Genomic DNA, 22640 nt, shown 5'->3' with positions numbered 1-22640 from the left:
GCTAACTATTAAGGCAAAATTATCTGCATGGCAATGGCACAAAATACACACTCCAAATTAATCTCATGCATTAACCACTACCAGTCAGCATTGCAGATAACCCTGCACAAGCAGGTAGTGCCATGGAAATGCTGCAGAAGTTAAATCTACCTTGGAGAGCAATATTGTTTCCAGCAATGCTGCATGTCCAGGTGGAACCTTGATCCCAACAGTCATCTCAAGATGATTTAAATAGACAGAAACAACACAGAAGTTACAAATCTCTTCCTTTTCAGATTCACTGTAGGAACAAACTAATATGCTTTGCCTTCTAACGGGTGAGAAAAATTACCCAGTCTTGTACCCCAACTGCTTCTATCTGGCAGAGAGCACAGGGTACATCCAGACCTCCAAGAAAAGCTGCAGAGGAATTTCAGTATTTGAAGAGTTAATTGGCAAGCACTGACTAGGTCACTTTTCTGCCTACAGAGATCACATTAGACACACAAGCTCCAAAAATAGAGTGTATGGTTTGGATTAGCACTGTTCAGGTTGGCTGCTCTCCCCTGGCTTCCTTCCCTTCTGCTCGGACCAAATAGAAAAAAATTAAAAGCTCCACAATGTATATCAAGATCCCTTTCTATTATACATTATCCCTGGTCCTGAATAAAACAAATCTTAATGCACAAAGTCCTTTATCTTGCTCCCTCACTTGACTGTACCTACATGATAGTCAATAAAAATTACAAGTGATTTGAACTAAACATTGTACTTCAGTAACAGGTAGTGAATGAATAGCAACATACAAATCTCTGGCTGAACATTTTCATTCCTGAGGGGTTTTTTTTAAGTTTAAAGGTCTAAAGTTAACCACAGTTTTGTATGGTTTTTAAATACAAACTTAAAATGGATTTTGTGCTTTGCAGTCTTCAGGTTTTGTTGGTGCTTTTTTCTTTCCTTTTTTTTTTTTTTTTGGAGGGCTTGGTGTTGGTTTAGGTTTTTTTAAAACATGAATTAAAACAGAAATAAAAATACAAAACCAAAAAACCACACAGTAAAAAGTTACAAAACCGTACTTGAAAATGAGGGAACCGATCTTCAGAAACAACTCAGCATCTGCTACTCTTATTCTCTTAAGAGATCTGGCCAAAAAGATTTGAGAAGATTTTATTGCCAGATCTAAATTTCATTCCACAGGCACAGGATCAGATCTTTCATCCTTTACTTAACCACAAAGAACTGTGCAGAGCAGTTTTGTTCTTCCAAAACAACTGATATTATCCTAAATGCTCAAAGCAGAGTACTTTCCAGTATAAGCCAAATCCTGCATATTTTGCTTTTAAGTAATGTCACAGCAGATGCAAAACCAGTAGGATTCACACTGATGATTTCTAGGAAAGAAGAAAATCTCCAGAAAAACTAAAACCTGTGCTTTAGAAGCAAGAGACAAATAAAAAAAGTTTAATTCTTGTACTGAATTAAACCACATGTCTAACATTATGTTTATACATTGCAACATGTAATTTGTTGCTTTAGGATTTAAGACCTGCAATTTTGCACCCACACCTTCTAATATGCACCATAAACTGCCTTTTCACAATTTTACCAGCTACATTTAGGTGATTCTCCCCCAGCCCAATTCTCCAAACTGTCCTTCACAGCATTCCAATGAAAAGAAAATGTTCAAAGCAAGCAAAACTCGCTTCCCAGCAGAGGTTCTGTTGCATTTGAAAGGCTGTTTATATCAGTAGTGGGAAGAAGAACCCAAGCAGCACAGGAAGAAACAGACATAGAAACATTACTGGGACATTCTCAGAACATACAGCAAGGGCTCTCTCTACTCACAGTGCTAGAAGCAGCCAACATGGACTGCAATTTGAAAGGGGCACATTAGGAGGCCCAAAGTGCTCAAAATGGAAAAAGCAAAATCTTCAAGATTGAATCAAAGTCCACATGCAAATGTCTTTGTGATCCAATTCAGTGGGGTTTGATCTAAGTTTGTTTTTTGAGATTTAAACATCCTCTGACAAGGCTTAACCATGCAACTCCGATTGTGCAGAAGTCCTTAAATAAACTACAATTAGTTCTTACTACATGTATACACATACTAAAACTCACTAATCACAGATCCTGGGATACCAGAAAGATTGAAGTACTTACATGGACAAAAGTAGATCTCTCTGTTACAATTTTAACAGCTACAATGGTTTGAAGGAAATAGTCTTGCAAATACTATTTGAGTTACTCTATCAGACAGTGGAGAATTTTTTTGTTGTACTAGCCATAAAAGCTACAGAACTTTTGCCAAAACACAGACCAAGGTTATCTAGCCAACCAAAAAAAGCTTAGAAGAAAACATCTCTTTTAATATGGTGAAAGTATATGAAGCCTCTCAGTATCATACAAAACGATGCCTCTTTGAAGTTCATAAAGTCAACAGGCTCTTGCCAAGACAGAGTCACTACTGGTTTAAACCAACACTCTCATTTACTAAGACTTGACTAGATAAACAGAAGCAATTCCCTCCCATTTTTTCATATCTAAGTCTCACATGACCTTTTTAAAGTTCACCTGAGTACTGAAACAATCCATATGACTCCCCTCCAATATGAGGGGAGCATTTCATAAATGTTCTCACAACTTTTAAGACTGAGATACTCACACTAATAATGACAATTGGCTACCACCAACCTCCAGGATGGTCAAGGTTGGAACTGGTAAGAATATTTCTCTTTCCTTTTTATGACACAAGAAGCCACTTTTTATCATACAGCACCAGATACGTTATTCCAATTCAGCACAGAATGAGAATCCTTACATGATCCCCTAGAGAAAAACATGAATGCAACCACTCAGCAGGAACACAGGTACTCAGCATTCAAGACAGTCACAACTTCTGACACATACACAGCACAAATGGGACTTCACAGAGGCTCCAACTCAGTTATTAACCTCTACCAGTCACTCAGCTTGCATCAACCTGCTCCAGCATTTGTCAGCAATTCATTAAACAGGACAGACAGGAACCTGACTATTAGACAAAGAGAAAAGTTCCTACTTCTTACAATTCCTGAAATAGAGCCTCAGCAGTGGTCTTCATACTTGGCTGCCACATCCATGCTCTGGGTCTTGTATACCCACAGCCCCAGTCATAGGTAAGGCAATGCTGAGTGGACACTTTTGGGATAACCAGATCCATGAGCTGTGTTCATCTCTCTCTGCCTCTTCACTCAATTCAGATTTGACCTTTTCTATAATCTTTCTTACCTGGATAAAGAAGGCAAAAAATACCTTTCCCCCACTGGAAAGAAAACACTTTGCTTTTTCAGTAAAAGTGTGTTATAACAAGATCCAGCAGCACTGGAGTTTGGCATTCATCTTCATTTAAACTAAAATCTCAAAACAACATATATTTTAGATATCAGTAAAATAAAAACCAATCAGTAAAACAAAGTGAAACTAAATCGTATAAAATCCTTATTATTCAAACTCCTGTAACTTTTATATAGCAGAAATACAAGTGTCACAAGTTGATGCAGTTTATAAACTCAAAGACTATAGAGATTGAAAGACCACTGAAATAAGCTGAAATGACATTCAGAATTCTGCCAACACTATGTTTTTGCTGCAGAAATCCTAGGTTCATGCTCTTCAAGGTGGATTTCAAGTGCTAAGGAGCAAATAGTACTAACTCAATCGGATAGTGAACTGTTTGCTGTGTCAAAGCTTTTTGCCAAACACATATATATAATTTTTCTTCTTGCTATATGGATAATCAACCCCAGATGGCAATTTACATAGGCAAAGCATAAAGGAATCCATGCACTGCTGGTGCTCTCAGCCTCAATCAGAGCAAGCATGGGCATTTGAGAATGTCACTGTTTATTTTTAATTGCTATGTCCCTCCTTTGTGCAGGTTCAAGCGGTCAAAGATGTCGAAGTCCATTAGTAGAACTGGAAGGTGATGCCACTTCATTTGGTCAGAGGGTTCTTCAAATTTAAAAAAAGCAGCTAGTTTGTAACGTCCCTAAATGTACCAGCTGTCAATCTCAGTTACCATTGGGTCAGGGCAAAAAAAGGTCAGAGAGAGTCATAAACCACAATGTGTTGTGAAATGTGCTTCCTCCGTTACCTTGTATGCCTGAGAAAGGTTTGACCTTTTATAGGTATCCTAACCCAGCTCAGCATGATGCTGGCAGGGGTAAGTACAACACACAGCTCAAATCCACAAACATTGCTTCCCTTCACTGTGCCTTGGTTTCTGTACCTGTGCAATGTGAAGGTGAATGTCCAGTTGCGAGCTGCCAAATACAAAACTCTGCCTACTGCTATTATCATTCAGAGGCATGGACATATCTATTTCACACACAGCAGTGGAAGGTTTAATTCATTAACAGCAATGGGAAAAATAACTAAAACTTTGAGGGAAGTTGTTAATGCCATAAGAACCAAATGATCTGGCTTTTCATTGCAAATAATGTGTTTATATGCTAAGTTGCCTGTCACTTCAGTGACTACTCTCCCAGTCACCTGGGAAGAAAGCCCACTAAAAAAAGTCACACAAAGTCTTTTTCTATCCTTTTAAACACGAATTTAAGTTATTTACTATATTTCTGTAATTTCTTCCTTCATATGGATTCTCAAAAAGCAGATTTATTCCTAAACATATTTCTTCAAAACATTCTTGGACTACAGATGAAAAGCAGAATAGTCATTTCCAGATATAATCTAGTGATGCATTCTTTCTTTGCAAGAAATAATTATTCTGCCCTGTCTCCCCCATCTCCTGGAGCACAAAATGACAGGAAGTTTGGCCAATGCTATGCCAAAAAGAAAGCAGTGAACTTGCTCTGCAAGGCCCTGGTTGGGCAGGAGCCATCTCCCACTCCTTATTACTTGTCCCTCTTTGAACCCCAAGCACAGGCAGGCCCAGGACTGAGAACAGGACACAAGAGCAAAGGAAAGAACACTGCCAAGTGGAAACCAGGAGAGGTTGCAACTATAGCTATAATCCCAGCAAGCATATTCTGTGCAGGAATTGAAAGCATGGTTCCTAAATAGGCTGCATGCTGTAAATAAGAATATAGGCAGTGAGGAACTCAGCTGGGAAAGCAGAAGTGTCAGAGTACATATGGTACAAATCTCTTCTACATAAAGGACAGTAAGATATAAACTAGATGGCCACAGATATCACTGAAGAGGCTGGCCAGAAATGAATTGTCTGCTATCAGCCAAATACTTCAGATGAAATCAGAATGCCTCACGTAGTCCTTCACTTGTCCAAACACTACAGTCAAAAATGAGAAAACAGCACGTTGACTCAATGAAATAGTAGGGTCCTTAGAGTAAAATGACTTGAAGATAATACTGACAATCAAAAGAGTCCCATCCAGGCTTGTTAGGCCAAAACCTGCCTGCCCATAGAATGTAATCAGTTGGATCCACTTTTAAGTGGTAGCTGCAAAATACTCCAAGTCTTAATTCATTTTGGGCAATTAATACTAAGGGAAAATCAAAGCAGTGATAATCAGCACCTGTGAAATAGATGTCACATGTTCCAAGCATAAAGTCACTTTGTTTTCTTTTAAAGGATGAATATATTTTAAGGAAATTAAATAGTAACAACAGTTGAGCAGTTCAAAGGCCACTGGAAGGTCTCTTTGACTTTCCACAGGCTCTCTGAAGAGCCCAATAGCAGCAAGCCACCTACTGCATCCCAGCAGTACTCTCAGAACATGCTGACACAAATTAAAGCCTCAGCAAACAAAGAGAATGTGCATCAAGCATTTCAACGCCCTCTTCTTGTCATTCCTTTTGCTTTCAGATATTTCTGGAAGCCTACCTACATGGATTCTTTTGCAAACCTTCTCACTGCAGTGTATCTCAAAAGTAACCTCCTTCAAACCTTGTTCAGTCCTTGGGTACATCATATCTTGGAAATGTGCCCACTTTGCTTCTCTGAATTGAAAGCCTAACAAGCTAATCTAGATCAGTCCTCTCTTCATCCAAATAAACTACTGAGCAGGTAACTTTACTGACTGCCTTATTTAAAAAATTACTATGTCTGCTACTATTATAAGCTGGGTTATATAGGTACAAAAATAAAAATTGAAAATAATGGAATCATTTCAGATTGGACGAGAACACTCTCTTCTTTGTTGAGTGTCTCTTTCTGTCAGGAAAACCAGGAGGAATGAAAATGAGAGACTCACCTTCAGGGCAGGAATCTCCACATTGTCACCAAGGCTAACAGAGCCAGAAAGAATAGTCCCTGTCATCACTGTGCCTTGACCCTTGATAGAGAAACAGTGGTCGACTGCCATAAGGAAGTGTCCTGAGGGGTCTCTTGATGGCAGGTAAGCCTGAGACTTCAAGACCTGAAAAAAAAAAAGATAAAAGCAGCACCATGCCTGGGTGAAAAGTCATGACAGCAACACAGCAGAATCAGGCAAGTGGATGATTGATTGAACAAGCTTGCAATTTTACTGATTTCAGGCATCTCCCAATGAGCTTAGAACTCACCAATGTCAAATTAACTGTGCATGCCATAGAGGGGCTGCACACTTAGCAGCAGGAACAGTTCGATTTTCTGCCTTAGAAAGATTTGGTGCTGCACATTTAGCTTGGTTAGCAAAACCTCACTGGCGATAAAGTTGCTGCCAAACTCAATATAAACACTGCAGCAAAGCAAAGAGAAAAAAAAAACCTGTACATGTGTCATCTCCCCCTTTTTCATCCCTCTCTTAAAAGTACAATTTTACAGTGCATTTTGCTACTTCAGCTTTTTTGGAAAATGAACTTATGTACAGATATTAGTGTGCCATAAAGCCCATCACTGAATCCCTCCCAGAAAAACTAATACTGGGTTAAGTTTTCAAATTCAACTTCCCCTTCAGATTTTTTTTTAGTGCTTCTTGAAGGATCAATCCATTAAGAAAAGTCACATAAGTACCATTTTCTAGAGAAATTCTCTGTATTTAGCATTTTTCTTTTGTTGACAAATATTACATTTTTTCAAATATATCATCAGACAAAAGATTTTAATTATATAAAGGAAGTCATGTACTCAGCAGTGCTTCAAAGGAACTGGTTCACTCCTGTCTCAAATCACTTTTGATCTCTCTTCTATCACCTGCATATACACTTGGTATTGCCTTTAACATCTGTTTTTAAGGTCAAAAACTGCAGTCCAAGCCCAGTTTGTAGTGGCAGAACAATGGAGTGTCTCTTAGGAAGGACAGAAGGGATAAAAGCTTCAAGTTCAATGGCAGGGCTCACACAGCATTTGCCAGCTCGTCTAATATTAGGTTTCAGTTGACACAACAGCTGCAGTTAGTGTTTCCTTCAAAGGTTTTAACCCTGGAGAACATCTCAGTAAATCGAACAGGAACCAGATAAAGGCAGAAGTAAGCACTTGCATATCTCCTCATCTCTAGAAACTGCTGGGGGCAGATTGGTCCTGGCTAAATCTAGTCTAAGGCCATGCTACATCCTATCCCCATGCCCATCCTGACTCACAGGAGCCTGGGAAGTGATACAGCATCCAGTGCTCAGCAGCCCTGTGAAATATCTTGCCTTTATACAGTACAGGCTGCCCAGGGCCAGGCATCCATAAATTTTTTGATGACTGATGCTGCACCCTAACTTCAGCAATTTACAAGTACTTTGAACCTGGCAGCATTCAAATCACAATTTGACAAGTCTTCAAAGAATAATGTCTTTATTTTGGGACTCTTTTCTGCTATCTGAACTAACAGTGGCATCCCTCCAGGGCAAAGATGTTCCTTTCCTTAAGCTAATCACAGAAAAGGTAACAGGTCTATTGCAAAGCTGCAAACTGCTCTCAGTTATTTTAGGTTTCCTGCCCTTCACAGTATAAACATCATGCCATGTAACTAAGGGTTTTGAACATCTGAGAATGGATGCTTTCATGTTGATATTATGTTCTTCAGTGAGTACCTCAATTAATTCAGAAATACCCAGGGGATTCTCAGACTCTGGGGCTTCTGGTCCACCAGGTTTTGCTGCAACAGCAACAATAGGACACCCAGCGAATCTGAAAGAGAGAAAGACATTCACCATCAGACCACACATGTCCTACACATATCAATATAAAGAACTTCCAGGCTCACCTGAAGGCTAGGAAACTCCCTAAAATTCCAATTTATCTGCTCTTCCCCCATTGTGACCGACAGTTTCTTCCTGAATTACCAGCAGACCAGCACTACTGGACTTCACTATGAAAGCTTCAGTCCTGTCCCACATTAGCTACTGATTCAATGCTGTGACAGTCAAATGCAAAATTCAGTTTATTTCAGAAGCTAAGGTCTGTTGTTACTCAGTCTTAATGCAGTGGTTTGCATCCAAAGTCATTTTACCTGGAGACTAGCACATTTTTAACTTTCATTAAACAATTAAAATTCTAACTGTAAAGTCATAACCTTCAAAACAGGAGCCAAATGCAAGATGCCTCATGATACCTACCTGAGTCTGCAAGATCTGTAGACAACAGAAAGATCTAAATCTACTGAAATCAAAGTCTGCAAAACTTGCAAAGGTTCAGAGAGAAGTACAGCCAGCTGACCTCAGTTTACCTTTTATCCTATAATTAGTTTTAATATTCAAGTCCTTAACTTACAGCAGCTTTTCTTTTTATTTTTTTTCTACAAATTCAGTCAGCAGACTTAACTTTTGCTCCCTAAAAGATAACCTAGTGTTTTCTATTGCATTTTTTCAAAAAACAGAATTAACCACATAAAACATATATTAAAGGAATGGAATAATGATCAGTAATTACACTAAAATTGATTGGTTCTCATAGGTACTTAATTCTTATGCAACAGATTCAGACCAAAATTAATTATTTTGGCCATCCTCTTGACACCACCCTCCACTGATTTTCTCACAAAAGGGAGCAAACTGGAGGGAAGAGATGGTGCTTTGCTAAAGAAGAAATGTTATGTTCTATAAAGGGAGCTCCCTCAGTGACCCAGCTGTAACCAGGCACATGAGGTATTTTCTTGGTTTATATGCCATAAGCCTGAGGCATCTAAGGACAAAGGGTAATAAAAATGTGCACTGAAAATTCCTGTAATTAACCATAAAACCTTTGGAAATTCATTTTCATGCAAGTATTTCAGAGCATTGTATTTCCATAAACAGAAATCTGTGCTGAAGCAGATGCTTTACTCCTCTTCCCATACACCAGAACAAACTGGAGTAATTGTATAGTGCATTTGGAGGCACTTCTAAACACGATCCAGCCCTACTGCAACTCTTACTCTATCACACCAAATTCTCTCAGCAGAATTTAGATCCTGCTGGACAAGTAGAGAAGCTGATATGCAAAGATTTTTTTTAAAAAATATAAATTCCATTCATAGAGACAGTTTGCTTTTAGTTTTAGTATCAAGTCACAGAAAACAGTTTTGATTAGGTAAATTCACAAGTATCAAACTATTCAAATAAACAACAGTTACTTTCTTCTTTTTTTTTTTTTTTTTTGCCTTCCATACGATCTCCTGACAACACTACAATAATTTCCTCAGCATTGGTGGCAACATCTACTCTACAACTGCAACAGCCTTCAGCTTTGCTTACCGCTGTGGAATTCCATATGCACACCTATGTGTGCAGTAAAAACATTTCAGCAAGTAAACTATTTGAAAGAAAAAAACTAAAAACCACAATTGCCTTTACAGGCAATTGTCAAATGGTATCATCATGTATCCTGCTAATAAGAATAGTTTAGGAATAGAGAAGCATTTTAAAACCACACATTTGGAGATTCAAAGTCAAGTGGGAAAGGGCTGTTGAGAAATTCCACATGCCCGAGATACAACAGGACAAGCACTTTGCAACCACCCAGAGCAGCAGTGCTTTCCAAGCACCATCAAGCACAGACTGCACATGTGAAAACTGAATTTTGGTTCTCTCTCCCCTGTACTCTGAATCCTGTTCCTTGGATTCTTCAACTCAAAATGTGACCTGATAATTATGTCCCTTTATATCCCTGAGCAAAGCAAAGATGTGCTACAGTTTCTGTAGCCACATCCAACAGTTCTTCACCTGGATATTCTGGCTTTATATTATCCTATCCAAACTCCAAGCAGCTCTTTAAATCAAAAAGCTTAATTACAAGAAAATATTTCTCTACACACGATACTTGCAGATGTGATTTTGGAATTGCACCTGAGTTTCTGTAAATCTTTTCACTCTTTTCTCATAACTTTTGCTAGGTGTGCTAGTATGTTTAGAAGCACATTGGAAGAGAAATATTGGTATTTTTGCCAACCCAAATTTTGTGACAAGTTACCTGTTAATATTACTGTTCACTTACTTGGTATTTTCCAAGGTCTTCTGCATTTTCTTAGTCATCTTCTCAATGGCACTCTGTCTCTTCCCCTCTGGAAGGAGATCTATTTTGTTCAGGACTACCACCATCTTCTGGCAGGCAATTTGCCCAATTACCAAGCACTCTGCTGACTGTGTCTGCATCCCTTTTGTCACATCTATCACAAGCATCATTAAATCGATAATCTGGGCACCTGGAGGAGAAGTCACAGTCAGTATTACCACAGCATAAAAAGATTAAGGATCATTTTCTCAAATAGCTTCCATTTAAAATTGTCAGCATATGTACAAATGCCCAGAAAGACAAACAAAACAGAAGTCAAAGTAAGCACTGAATTCCACAGCTCTTTTGAAATTAAGACCTTGGGAATTTAAGCTATTATAGGCTATCACCGAGTCATAAGAACCAGGGAAGAATGTGATAATTCAAGTCTAAGGCTGTTACCACTGCATTAAAAAAAATACTAAGAAAATTAAGCTTGTAACAACACAGGCATGACACTTGCCTCAATTAAAAATTGTAATCTAAGCAGCCAAGCAAGAATCTAACACAGCCAAAGAAACACACAGCAACACTGCAGCGAGCTGCACAGTCAGAGCAATCCCAACACGGGCCAACCAGGTACCCCCAAAAAAAACACCCATAAGCCTCAGTCCCTACTTGGCTCCCACTATTTTTCTAAGTCCACAATGTCATTTAAAAAACGTGATCACCACCAGAGACAGGTTTACCTCAAGTCTAAAGAAATTCTTGAATCCCCCAATATTAGAAAGAGGCAATTTAAAACCTGCAGTATATCACACCATTCACTCTCAATTCAGTTCCATATAACGTGAATAAGTCATTTCAAACACAGGAATAGAGATCTGATTCCTAGATCTCTTCATGGGAAGGGTCCTAAATTTTAGGCTGGTGTTGCCTATCATGCTTATGGATTTTTTTTTTTAAGTATTGCTGTCATGAACCCTAAATCTTTTGATTGAAGCAACCTGAATTTCATGGATTTAAATAAGTTTTCAAGGAAGCTTTTGATGAACATTGGGCCTTCACTAATTACATTCAGATTTTTCTTGTTTCATTTGATGTAACTGAAATACTCTGAATACCAAAATAAAAAAATGCAAGTCTCAAGTGTTGAGAAAATTTAAATATTAAGTAAAATGAAAAATTTAAAGCTGAAGTACTAGGAAGTCACATGCCAAAATAAGCACATTTTTAAAGATGATAAAAGCTAGAAATCATGTAAAATTCCAGCTCTCTAACTTAAGTACTTTTTATATTGGCCTTAAGATCAGAAGAACAAGAAATCAATATAACTGTTCCTTGTTCCTCCACCCTTTCCAGCCTTCCCCTTGCCTTTTTTTCTGCTTTCAAGGCTTTTACAATGGCTATGACAACAGCTACCCTTGTTCCTAATTCCCATGAACTCAGGATAGGAAATCATTCCGAGGTTGAAGTGCACGGGTGAATGAGCGGGTGGGAACTACAAGAAAAAAATTATGGTTACAAATGACTATTTCAACCTACCAGAGCTTTCATCTTGTAATAATGAAAGTCCTTCAGAACACTAGTTGGATAATTGTATTTCCAGTGCCCCTGAAGAATTTTCACCAGTCATTTCAAATATCTATCCCTGACAAATCAAGGATGAGCTTTATATCTTCAAAAGTAGTTTGCATTTTTATTGTTTTGGGAATTGTATTGCTTTAGAGCTTGCTTAAATTTCAACACAAACATCATCAAGACTGTACAAAAGGCTCAGACTTTATACACCAGTCAAGTGCAGACCTAAAGGTCAGAAACCAAGGGAAACAAATGGCATGAAAATAGTCTGAGTGGGACAAAGCACTTAACAATCAGAATGGATCCATTTTTGTGAATACATACAACAGAGCTGCTTTAAACTTAACACACATTTTGTATTACAATATTCTACAGAGCTGACATCCTTAAAAGGAATGGGACGAGATAATGAAAACCAAATCATCAGGTCCAATTCTTTATTAATACTATAAAAAGGACATTCTGGTAACACAACAATGCTGCAGCTTAAGCCTTACCAAACATTACAGTGGTCAGTAAAGCACAGCAACCCTCATGCTCCAAAACTAATCCAAAGCAACCAGACCCAAACCTGGCCTCGAAAAGGGCAGCTGATAAGATGTATTATGTATAGTGTGGTATTTTTCCCTCCAAAATAACACAAAATCTACACTGAACTCTAACATGTAGTTTTGGTAAAAGGTGTCACTTGACCTTGAAACTCTAAATCAACTGATTCAAATTCATTTGTTATAAAGCAAATGCTTGCAATTGCTGTATTTATGAATCTATTAGCAATACTTTAAAAGAGCCATAAAAATCATCAACCCAGTTGCTAAAAGGTCAAGAATGTCTGCCATGGAGCATTGCATAGCAACAAGAAGATGAACAAGGAAAAATAACTGTAACAATTACTGATATTAATAATTTAAAATAACTAATAATTAAAAACAACTGAATAATTCCATGGGAAAATTCCAGAAACACCAGAAGACATACCATGACACTCGAGACAAAAAATACTTCAAGCCAAGCAAAGCAGCAGCACACTCAAATTCACAAACACTGTCAGCACAATTATTGTGCCTCCTCCAAACCCCAACTACTGACTGGCCACAGCTCCTAAGAGATGGCCCAAGATGGGACAGAAGGCAAGGCAGGCAGAGCTGGCACACGGGCAGGGTGGGAGGGTGGAGGCTGCTGCCCTTCACTGGAGTCGTGGAGACAAGGCAAAAACCATGACAGCATTGACAGAAATACCTGAACTGCCTTCTCAGCAAGGCATGAGGATGTTTTGTGATGTTTTGGAGGTGTCTACTTGTGCAAATCAAGGCAGGAGTGCTCAGGTTTACAGGACCCTTAAGTAACAAGGCAAAAAAGTAATGCTAAAACTTAATTCCTCAACTTTCCTTTCTGAGCTGTTAATAGACTATCTTTGTCAATTCACCTTCTTCCCCATCCCACATCATCTCCTACACAGTTTTACATTTTGGTTTATTCTAGAACTCGTTTCTGTCATTGCCCATCAGCCATGCATAAAGTTCATTAAATACTAAAACAAAATCATCTAGAGAGTGTACAAGGACTCACCAATGTCACATTTCAAATCAGGAACGCTGGCAAGATGACAAAACTGTAACCCTCTCCCACCTACACAGAACACCTTATTCAATACATCTTCTCCTATCATATAAATGGTAATGGCAGATTCAGAATATGTTTAACTTCAAATTCACTGCTTAAAAATCTCTAGTAAACAATCAGCTTATTATCATATCAGAGTTCAGTCAACAAAAGGAACAATATTTCTGAATTATTTTCTGCAGCACAGTAAGATTTAACAAGGAACAGTGAATCAAGGATGGATTATATCAGTAGTCTCATGAACACACTCTCAAAGATTTTTCAATTGGGACATAAAAATATTGCAGATATACTATGTGGAGACTCAAAAACCAGTAAAAATAATAAAGGTGAAAATTTTACTCACACCTGCACTATGAGACAACAAAATGTCAGCCATGGGGTTTTGTGCAACATTGAACAGAAGAACCGAAAGAACAGAGAATTTAACTCCTCAAAAACAGAGATAGAATATGGGCCTACACAGTTAAGAATAGTAATAGGGAAGAATTATGGATGATTCGAATATTCCTCAAGCCTTCAGAGCAAGAAAATGCCTTGAAATTACTGAAATTACTTTGAACAAAGCAGAGACACACACAAAGGACAGGTGCATATACAGACAAAGGTCTGCATACAAGCTAGTACAGCAATCAAAAGTATTTTATCTGCACTGAAGCAGGTCACAGAATCAATGAAAAAGTTAAACTAAGATACTCAAATTATTTCTTCTACAGAGAAAACAGGGGTGTAACCTTTTATTTGCCACTTCACCTATGAAAGACATGTTCAAGAACACTGAGAAAGATAAATCCTGACATGTGATTTCTCACTTTGCTTGAAAATGAAAGATCAATTATTGGAGTACCCTTTGTGTGATGACACACAGCTCAGATGAAGCCCTGTAAAAAGCAAATGAAATAAACAAGTTGTCATCAGAAAACACAAGGGGGTGGAGAAAGATGGGAATTATACTTCAAAGATAAGCAGCTAAACCACAGCAAAAATAAAGTAGATAGTCTGAGTAAAGAAAAACAAACAAGAAAGATAAAACATGAACTGAGAGATTCTGGATGACAGCCAGATACAGGAAAAACACAAGACCAGCAGCACAGCATCACAAAGACTGCAAGTGCCAGCTAAACCTGGAGGCAGCAGCACTCATTTGTATCACAAAAGTGACAGGGAACACAAAACTCAGAAAGTAAGAAAAATACTTCACAGGCAAGATAAAGAAAAGGTCCAGCTACTGCTTTGAACACCAACTCCTGAATTTTGAGGAGTATCTGATTATAAAAAGTCATCAAGGAAGTAATTTATTACTCTTTACTCAGGGGATGAGCTGAATCACAGATGTCAGAGATTATGACAAGTTTCTAAAGAGCAGAAGGCAGCAGCTCAAGCTCCCCTTAAGTGGCCATCAGCTCAGTTTTTTCATTCTTAACCAGCTCTCACTCTTGGATGCTGACAGAACTCATCATCTGCTACCTGAGTACATTGAAAAAGAATAGTATGCATTTTAAAAGTATGTATTGATGAACTTTTAATCTTTAGGAGAAAATTCACTGCATTCTCTATATCTGCATTATTTACTATATCTTCAAAACTTCTCTGAAATATGAAAAAAGTCTACCCAGGGTTCTAGGTAACAAGGCTGCAGACCTTCATGCCCTTCATCAAATTCACTCCTCATAAATGTGCTTAGTGCCACACACAATTAGCAAAAACCAGCTCTTATACCAGTGTTCACAGGGAAACACCATGGAAGTACCCAAGACATCAGATACATTTTCAAAAACTACAATTGCCACGTTTTATTCAGGAACAGAACATTACATCTTAAATAAAAAACCTCCTTCAACCTCAACCACAGAAGCTGTTGCAGTTCTGCACGTACATGAACTCAAAACACCTTCCATTTGTGCAGCATGTTGCATGTTTGTAAATTTTATACCCAAACTCCCACACTGAATCGTGTCTCCACAGCCAAATATAATATTAACACTAATTTCGAAAAAGATCACATTGGATCTAGGAAGACAAAAAAAAACAGCACTTCAGCCTCATCTATTAGTTTATCAGTTCCAAAAATGTATTACTATTTTATTATACATGCACTAAGCCCACTTTCAGAACCATCCAGTTATAATCTCCAAACACTAAATTAGCAACCAATTCCATACCGAAAAGCTCACCCAAAAAGCATTTTCAACAAATAAGCAGAATCTCAATTGGTTTGTCTTTACCAAATGTAGATCAAGAATATGAGAGCATTTTTAAGTTGTATTATTTTGGAAAGCATAACCAAAGTATGGCATTAGATTCCAAATAATACTTCAATATAAAGTTGATTGGCTTCAAAAGGTAAAACCTGGTGAGTGGAGGGAAGAAAAGGGGATCAGGTCCCTGTGTGAACAAAGGGGAGGTTCTGCATGCCACACAAACATGGAACATAGGCACAGATTCTGAGTGGTGGCTTCTTTAAGCTACTGTGTCCTGTCCTGTTTGTGGTAATCTTTTTAGCTGACTTTGCACAAACAGTACAACTCTTGTTCATAGGCAGCAAAAGGAAGCAGAAAATGGAATTTGAAATGTAAAAATAAAATAATTGTGGGTCATGGGCCATAATTTGATTTCATGCTCTACAAGGAAATGAAACAGGACTTCCTTAAACATACTTTTTTTTTTTTAAATATGCTTTTTACCATGTTAGGATTTCCTCTAGTGTAGAAGAGAAAATAGGATTGTAGAAAATGTACTGTTCTCAAGTATCATTGCTACTCAAGGGCAAAGCCCTGTTTTAATGTGCACTTCCCATTCTGGGGAAGAGGAAATTCTTCAATTAATAAACCGGGTGGACTGAGGCGAGTTTTTAAGGTTTAATCAATTTCATCTGCACACAGGATAAAAAGACCAACTATTCTACCATTTTTACCTCCGCTATTCCACTTTCAAAAAAAAAAAAAAAGAAAAAATTAAATCAATGTTTTATTTTAAATTCTTTGAGGTTAGTATCTCCTGTCTCAGGAAATATTGTCTATATCATGCAGTGAGTATCCAACTTCCCCTTTCACAGCCTCCCTCCCCCTACTTTTTTTTTTTTTTTTTTAAGAAACTTTATTCAGAAACAACTAAATTATTCCCTGTTTTCATATACAGTTGCACCCTAGGAGATGTTACAAGTCCCATAGGATTTTGCTACTTACCTTAGGGGAGGCACTGTGATGAATAACGAAGATGTTTTATAGGATATGGAATCCCCCAAAATTCAAACAGAAATAAGAGGTGTGAGGCAGGGAGAGGCATGCACTCAACTGGGGAACATGAATTACACATGATGAAACCTTCTGTAAAGCAATGCAAATCGTGGATCAAAACTGATACAACTGCTGTTAGGAAACACTTTGAAAAGAAAAGGAAATCACGGAGTTCAAGCACCCCACCATCATTTCCGAAAGAGGCCATCAGCAGCTCAGAGCACAAACAGGGAGCTGTGCAGCTTCAAACTCCAGATCATTTGGACATCAGATAGAAACCATCAGACGGGCAACCCACAACATTTCTGAGTGCACAGTAAAGCTTAAAATTAGAAGCATTATGTCATTGCATGAATTCTCTTCAGAGGAAACCCAGCCACTATGGTTGGTCTGTAACTCAGAGCTAGAAAGGGAAAGCACTGTGGCCATAAGGGCATAATGGGAAGAATTCCACTTCTGGTATGTCAAATAACACATCTATTACAGTTATTTATTTGTCAACCTGAGTTCAACTCAACTACAAGTAGTAGGTGCTAAGTCCTTTTAAGAAATAAAAGGGTTCTTTTGCAAATGATGTCACACAAGAAGCCCCTTGAATATACTCCATCTCCAGAAGCAACAGTGTGCCATATTGTTCTGAAGAGGATAAAGGCACAAATGCCTCTACCACCTCCTTTGTCAAGTCATCCAAAGATCTGTCTTGTTTGAGTAAGTTCTAACTACATGTCAGAAACAAGGCTGTGCTCTTCAAAGGGAGGACATGCCTGTAATGATTAGAGTATGTCAATAAGCTTGATCAGGCATGCTGAAGTAGCACAAACAAAGCTGATAAAGCCTCTATGAAGGTCAGGCTAAGAAAGACTGAGGAGTATCTTCCAACAATTTATTACATGCTGGTCTAGCTATTGCACTATTGTACACAGGATTAAACTTATATGAAATGGATGAGTTGTTGAGGAAAAAAAAAAAAAATCACAAACACCTTAAACACCTTAAAGTGAAAACACTCTCAAAAAACACAGAATAACACAGGAAGAATGAAGGTTTTTAAGAGATCCTTTGCAAGGATTTACAGAATGTAAGGAGCCCCATGTTGTCTTCAGCCTCTTCAGAGGAAGGCCAAAAGTACAAGACTAAGAAATGTCTGAAACTTTGGTAGTTTATAGAAGAGACACTATTCTTAAACAAGGCAAATACAGGATGCTCTTATTGCAACCTGACTAAATTCACTGGTTAAATTATTAATTACACATTAAAATTACATGTAGTTTTGCAAAATTATAGAGAAATCTTCCTCCGAAGACTTCCAAATAGAAATTCACTACTAAAGAGAGATTGCTATGAGCATTTTTAATTTAGGTAACAAATTAATATTCTGTACTTGTCCTGCCCTCTCCCCAACATAAATGGAACCTTAGTACACCTCACCTCTTCCCAGCCTGAGCACAAGCAATGGCCACTGCTAAGGACACATCCTTCTCCAGACAAGGACAGGCCACGACAGATATCCTTCACTTGCATTGAGAGGGAAAAATGCAATTTTACCCACACGGTTTCAAGCCAGGGCAATCACAGATTTTACTTTGTTACTGCACTGATCCACATCACTACCTGCACACAGGCAGTGATCTGAAGCAGCTGCCAGTGAAATTCAGCAGTGGAAAGGCTCTGGCACCTGGTCATAGGGGCTGCAGCTCCATGAGCTGGGAAGCTCCTGCTCTCAGTTACACGTCCCCAACACTGTGCTGATTTAGGGCTCCCACAGCTGGTGGAGGGTCTGATGAAAGGCAAAGATGAAGCTCAGACAGTTCAACCCAGGCACAGCAGAGAGATCTCCTTGAGAATGACCCAGCTCCTGCAGCACTGCAGGGACGGCCAGAGCTGGCACAAGTGAGGCAGCAGGACCAAGAGCTGCGAAGGGAAAAAGGGAAAGAGCAAAGCAAACCTCCAGTTCCTAGGGACAAAACACTGCTGCAAGCCAAGGGGGTCACTGAACAGCAGTCTGAGGAACTACACAGAAACTTAAAGCTGAATAAACAGTCCACATATTGTTAGGAAGAATTGAAAGAAACTTAAGTACATGTGTACATACACAAAACTAGTGCAATTACTTCAGAAAATTCTGAAAAGGAACAGTCATTATATGCTGTTCAATGCAAAATTGTTTTAAGTTCAGAAGCAGCAAAGAAAGGTAAAGTATTAGACTGCCTATATACAATGTAATATTGAAGTAAAATACTGCATTTTGATCTGGTCACTTTCTGGAAAAGGAATCTTAAGGAGGAAAAGAAATGCAGTTAGATCCTTCACAAAGAAAAATCCATGTTAACAGCACACAGTGACAAAAGCAAACAGAGTTGAGTAAAAGGGAAATAAAACACCTCTAATAAAAGAGCACAATCAATTATATATTTTTAAGCAGCATAACTATTCAAATTCAGTACTGCTAAATAACATTTGTCTTTAGACAAATAAAAATACAGCTTTGATATTTACACCATTAAGATTTTAAAGCTACATCCAGGTAGATGAAGCTTCATTTTTTAATAAAACATTTATGATTTTATACTGTGTAAGAGGTATTAAGATGACACTTAAAGGGATACTTTATTCCATCACTGACTTTGTTTGTCCCTCAAAAACAATAATTCCTATTATTTCCAAAGAAAATATAGCAAGCCAGATGAGTGACTATTAGGGTCTGGCATTTAAATTCCTGTTCTTTAAATAAATATTTCTGTCAAAAAAACAGAAAATCACCCCAAATGAAAATCCTATAGATAATGAGGGGAGAGCAAAGCAAACAATCCTTGCCTTGTAACATGAAATGCCATGTAATATATAGCATGTGTAAAAATGAAGGTAAAGCACCATATGAGAGAAGACGTCATCCTCCATATGTACACAAGTCCTTCTCTGTAATATTACCTATTACTAGATCTGAATTTCTGTATTGACAGGGCACAAACTGGACAGAGTCCAAAACAGACCTCTACTTATTTTAATGCTGAAAACACAAACTATGGTACAGTTTAAAAAAGCCCACATATCTTGGAAGAGCAACAATCACTCTGAGTAGACACAGATGACTGCTACAAAAAAAGGTAGCATTTGCTGAATTACTCAACATCGTGGTATTTCAGCTGCATTAATTTCTTTCTTGGCTTGAAGTCAAAAGAGCATAAATTGTGAATTAGTTAGCAAACATTAACTTTTTAAAGTGTCATTCATATATATGTATATGCAAATACAGACACAGTAAAAGAATATTTAGGAAGAGAATTTATCTGAGAATATTTAGGATACTGCACAAAACTACAGTGAAGTTCCTTAGCATTTTAGACTGAATGTCATTATACAGCTCATTAGCCATGGAGTACTATCTGTGGCACATGGTAAGAAAAACTATTATTTCATAGACTTGAAAGCAAAAGAAAGCATAGAAGAAAACAATTGGGTTATTACTATCCAAGAAGTCAACCTGGTTTATCCAGGGGTGTTTGGTGGGATTTTGTTTGTCTGCTTTTTGCACTACCTGCCTATATTACTCCTAGCAGAAAAAAGTTCAGTTCCATTTTTTGGAATTCAGGCTATAAAACATTTCAGGCTATTTTAATATTTCTAAGTTCCCAAATGCCATACAAAAATGGCATCTGTAATTCCACCAATTCATATCAAAATCAAACTCAGAGACTGGCAATGAAGTACCCAGCTCCTTTTGCATGGAGTTTTTTAGCTCATAAAATAAGATTTCTCAAACAATGTGACAGTAACTTGTGTAAGAATCAATACTTGACATTCATGCTTCAGGAAAAAAGGTGCAAAGTAAAAAAAAAAAAGGAAAATGGATACTTGTAAAACCCTGCTTTGATCTCCTCAGATGATATTGTGTGCTCAGGGTTCTAGTAAGCTTTCCTAGTGCCTAATGAGTGATTAGTTCAAGTTTCAGACTTGTTATTCAGAGGTATTTTGTTTTGGTATCAAGGCCACGTGTGTTTTTGCACTGCTCTGAAGAGTTAAATGTAAGGTTACATTACACTTGGGCCTTACATAGTGACCATAAATGGTCCCTGATGGTCCATAAAGTCTTTACTGTAAACACTGAAAAGAAAACAGGTCAGAGGACCAAGAAGAAAAAAAATACCCTTTTTATAGTCTTGACCCATATCCGCTTTAATTTTGCTCTCTACAAGATCTCCTGCCAAGTTTCAGGGGAAAAAAACAGTTATATTTGCACGTGATAATGTTAAATATGTTACAAAAAATATAACTACAAGTAGGACCATTCTGTCCTTTGCATCATTCAAAGATTACAGACAGAGACCATCTTTGAAGCTATTCCCAAGACCTGAAAGGGAAAATAGCAGCTAAGCAGTATAAAAAGATTCAAACATCTGGAAGAACTGCAAAGGCACTGAACCTGCACCAGTGAGGACATGAGCCCATCTCCAGTTCTGACTGACTTCCACACATCTGGAGTCTTCTGTCCCATCTCTAATGGCTCAGTTCACACCACACAGAAATACACTATTCCCAGCTTCAAGTAAGTGGAGAAATCTCAGGTGCAACAAACTGGAGCGTGGAGACAAATACTGAGTGAAAGCCTCTCTGGTACCTACAACCATGGAAATTCCTGCTACCTCCCCTGATACTACAGGATCTCAGGCCAGAGCTGACAGCAACCTATACCAGTACTTCCACTACCAATGATAAGCCATGCAAAACCAAGTTTATACTGGAAAAAAAGGCAGAACAAAAATTACTGGAATCACTTGATGTATTTTCCAAGACTGTTTGAGGAAGAGAAGCACATAAACAGCTAACAGTGCACACTTTTCCCTCAAAGCAACGAGATGTTTCAGTAAGTGAACGAACTCCTTATGAGCTTTTCAGACAATTTAACACTGATTTCCAAGAACAGACCAACTGAAATCTTTCCTAACCAATGTGTTCATATTTCTGTCCATATTTGAATCTACTATTACATACAAGCCCAGCACTGGACTCAGAGAAGGGCAATACCAGACCCAGAAACAGTAACTATGAAGTTTCTATAAATTCTGTTCTCTATCAGTACTACTTCACACTCAGCTCTTCAACTTGTCAAGTTCTTTTAACATTTATACAAGATGGTATCTTGGCATTAGCATATCTAGGATTTGATCACACCCATGCCCAATGCTGTAACATAGAGAGCCAGCACACCTCAGAAATCCTTACACAAGCAATACACAACTTCAGTACTTGATTATCTCAGGATAAAAAGAATGTGCTATGCTTAATGACCAACTAGTTGTTTTTTTCCTTCCAAGAGGACTGGAGAACTTACTACAGTGCATCTATTGCCTCCCTCGGGGTGCTTTGGAGAATGACTGAATTATAAACATCTTGGAACATGCTAGAATTTCTTTAAGCATATTTTTATCAGTTTAATATTAGATGACAAGGAGACTTTTTTGCTATCTTTTGTGGTAACTTCAGGTTCCGCCTAGCCAAAGGATATCTCCCTGTAAATTCTTATTCACTCTTCTGCCATATCTTTAAAAGATCAGTCTAAAGAAAAGTTCCATGCAGCAGTCACTGGAGATAAGGACCATCACACAGGTAGACAGACCTGAATATACATTTAGATATGCAACTCCAAACTTCCAAAACCTATAAACAGCAGTTTGCATGCAGTCAAAAACAGGTGTAGATATGAAAGTTGTACCTGAGAGATACTGCTGAACCACCTTGAAATTCTTGACTCCAATTAACTTTTCTTTACTTAAATTCAATGTTTTAGGCCAACTACTCTGAAAATCATGGAATGCACTGGAGTCTCCAAAAAACACACACATTATCACCTTGATCACAGAGATTTGCTAGAGGATTCTCTTCTCTCC

At 38.0% G+C, this 22640-nt stretch overlaps 1 protein-coding gene across 3 annotated transcripts in view; it reads right to left on the bottom strand.

The window, feature by feature from the left end:
• The window catches only part of EEFSEC (eukaryotic elongation factor, selenocysteine-tRNA specific), a 121592-nt gene that overhangs the window by 77833 nt on the left and 21119 nt on the right, over positions 1 to 22640 (bottom strand). For all 3 annotated transcript variants that reach the window (XM_088171451.1, XM_088171449.1, XM_088171450.1), the window contains exons 2-4: positions 10319 to 10526; positions 7939 to 8035; positions 6192 to 6356 (exon numbers count right to left, since the gene is read on the bottom strand). In XM_088171451.1, coding sequence (XP_088027577.1) covers positions 6192 to 6356; positions 7939 to 8035; positions 10319 to 10506 — 450 coding nt within the window. In that variant the 5' untranslated portion in view covers positions 10507 to 10526. The remainder of the gene's footprint in view (positions 1 to 6191; positions 6357 to 7938; positions 8036 to 10318; positions 10527 to 22640) is intronic.

The sequence above is a fragment of the Sturnus vulgaris genome, chromosome 11, assembly GCF_052056855.1.
Source record: "Sturnus vulgaris isolate bStuVul1 chromosome 11, bStuVul1.hap1, whole genome shotgun sequence".
NCBI classification, from domain to species: Eukaryota; Metazoa; Chordata; class Aves; order Passeriformes; family Sturnidae; genus Sturnus; species Sturnus vulgaris.
This window is presented reverse-complemented; position numbering and strand designations above follow the sequence as displayed.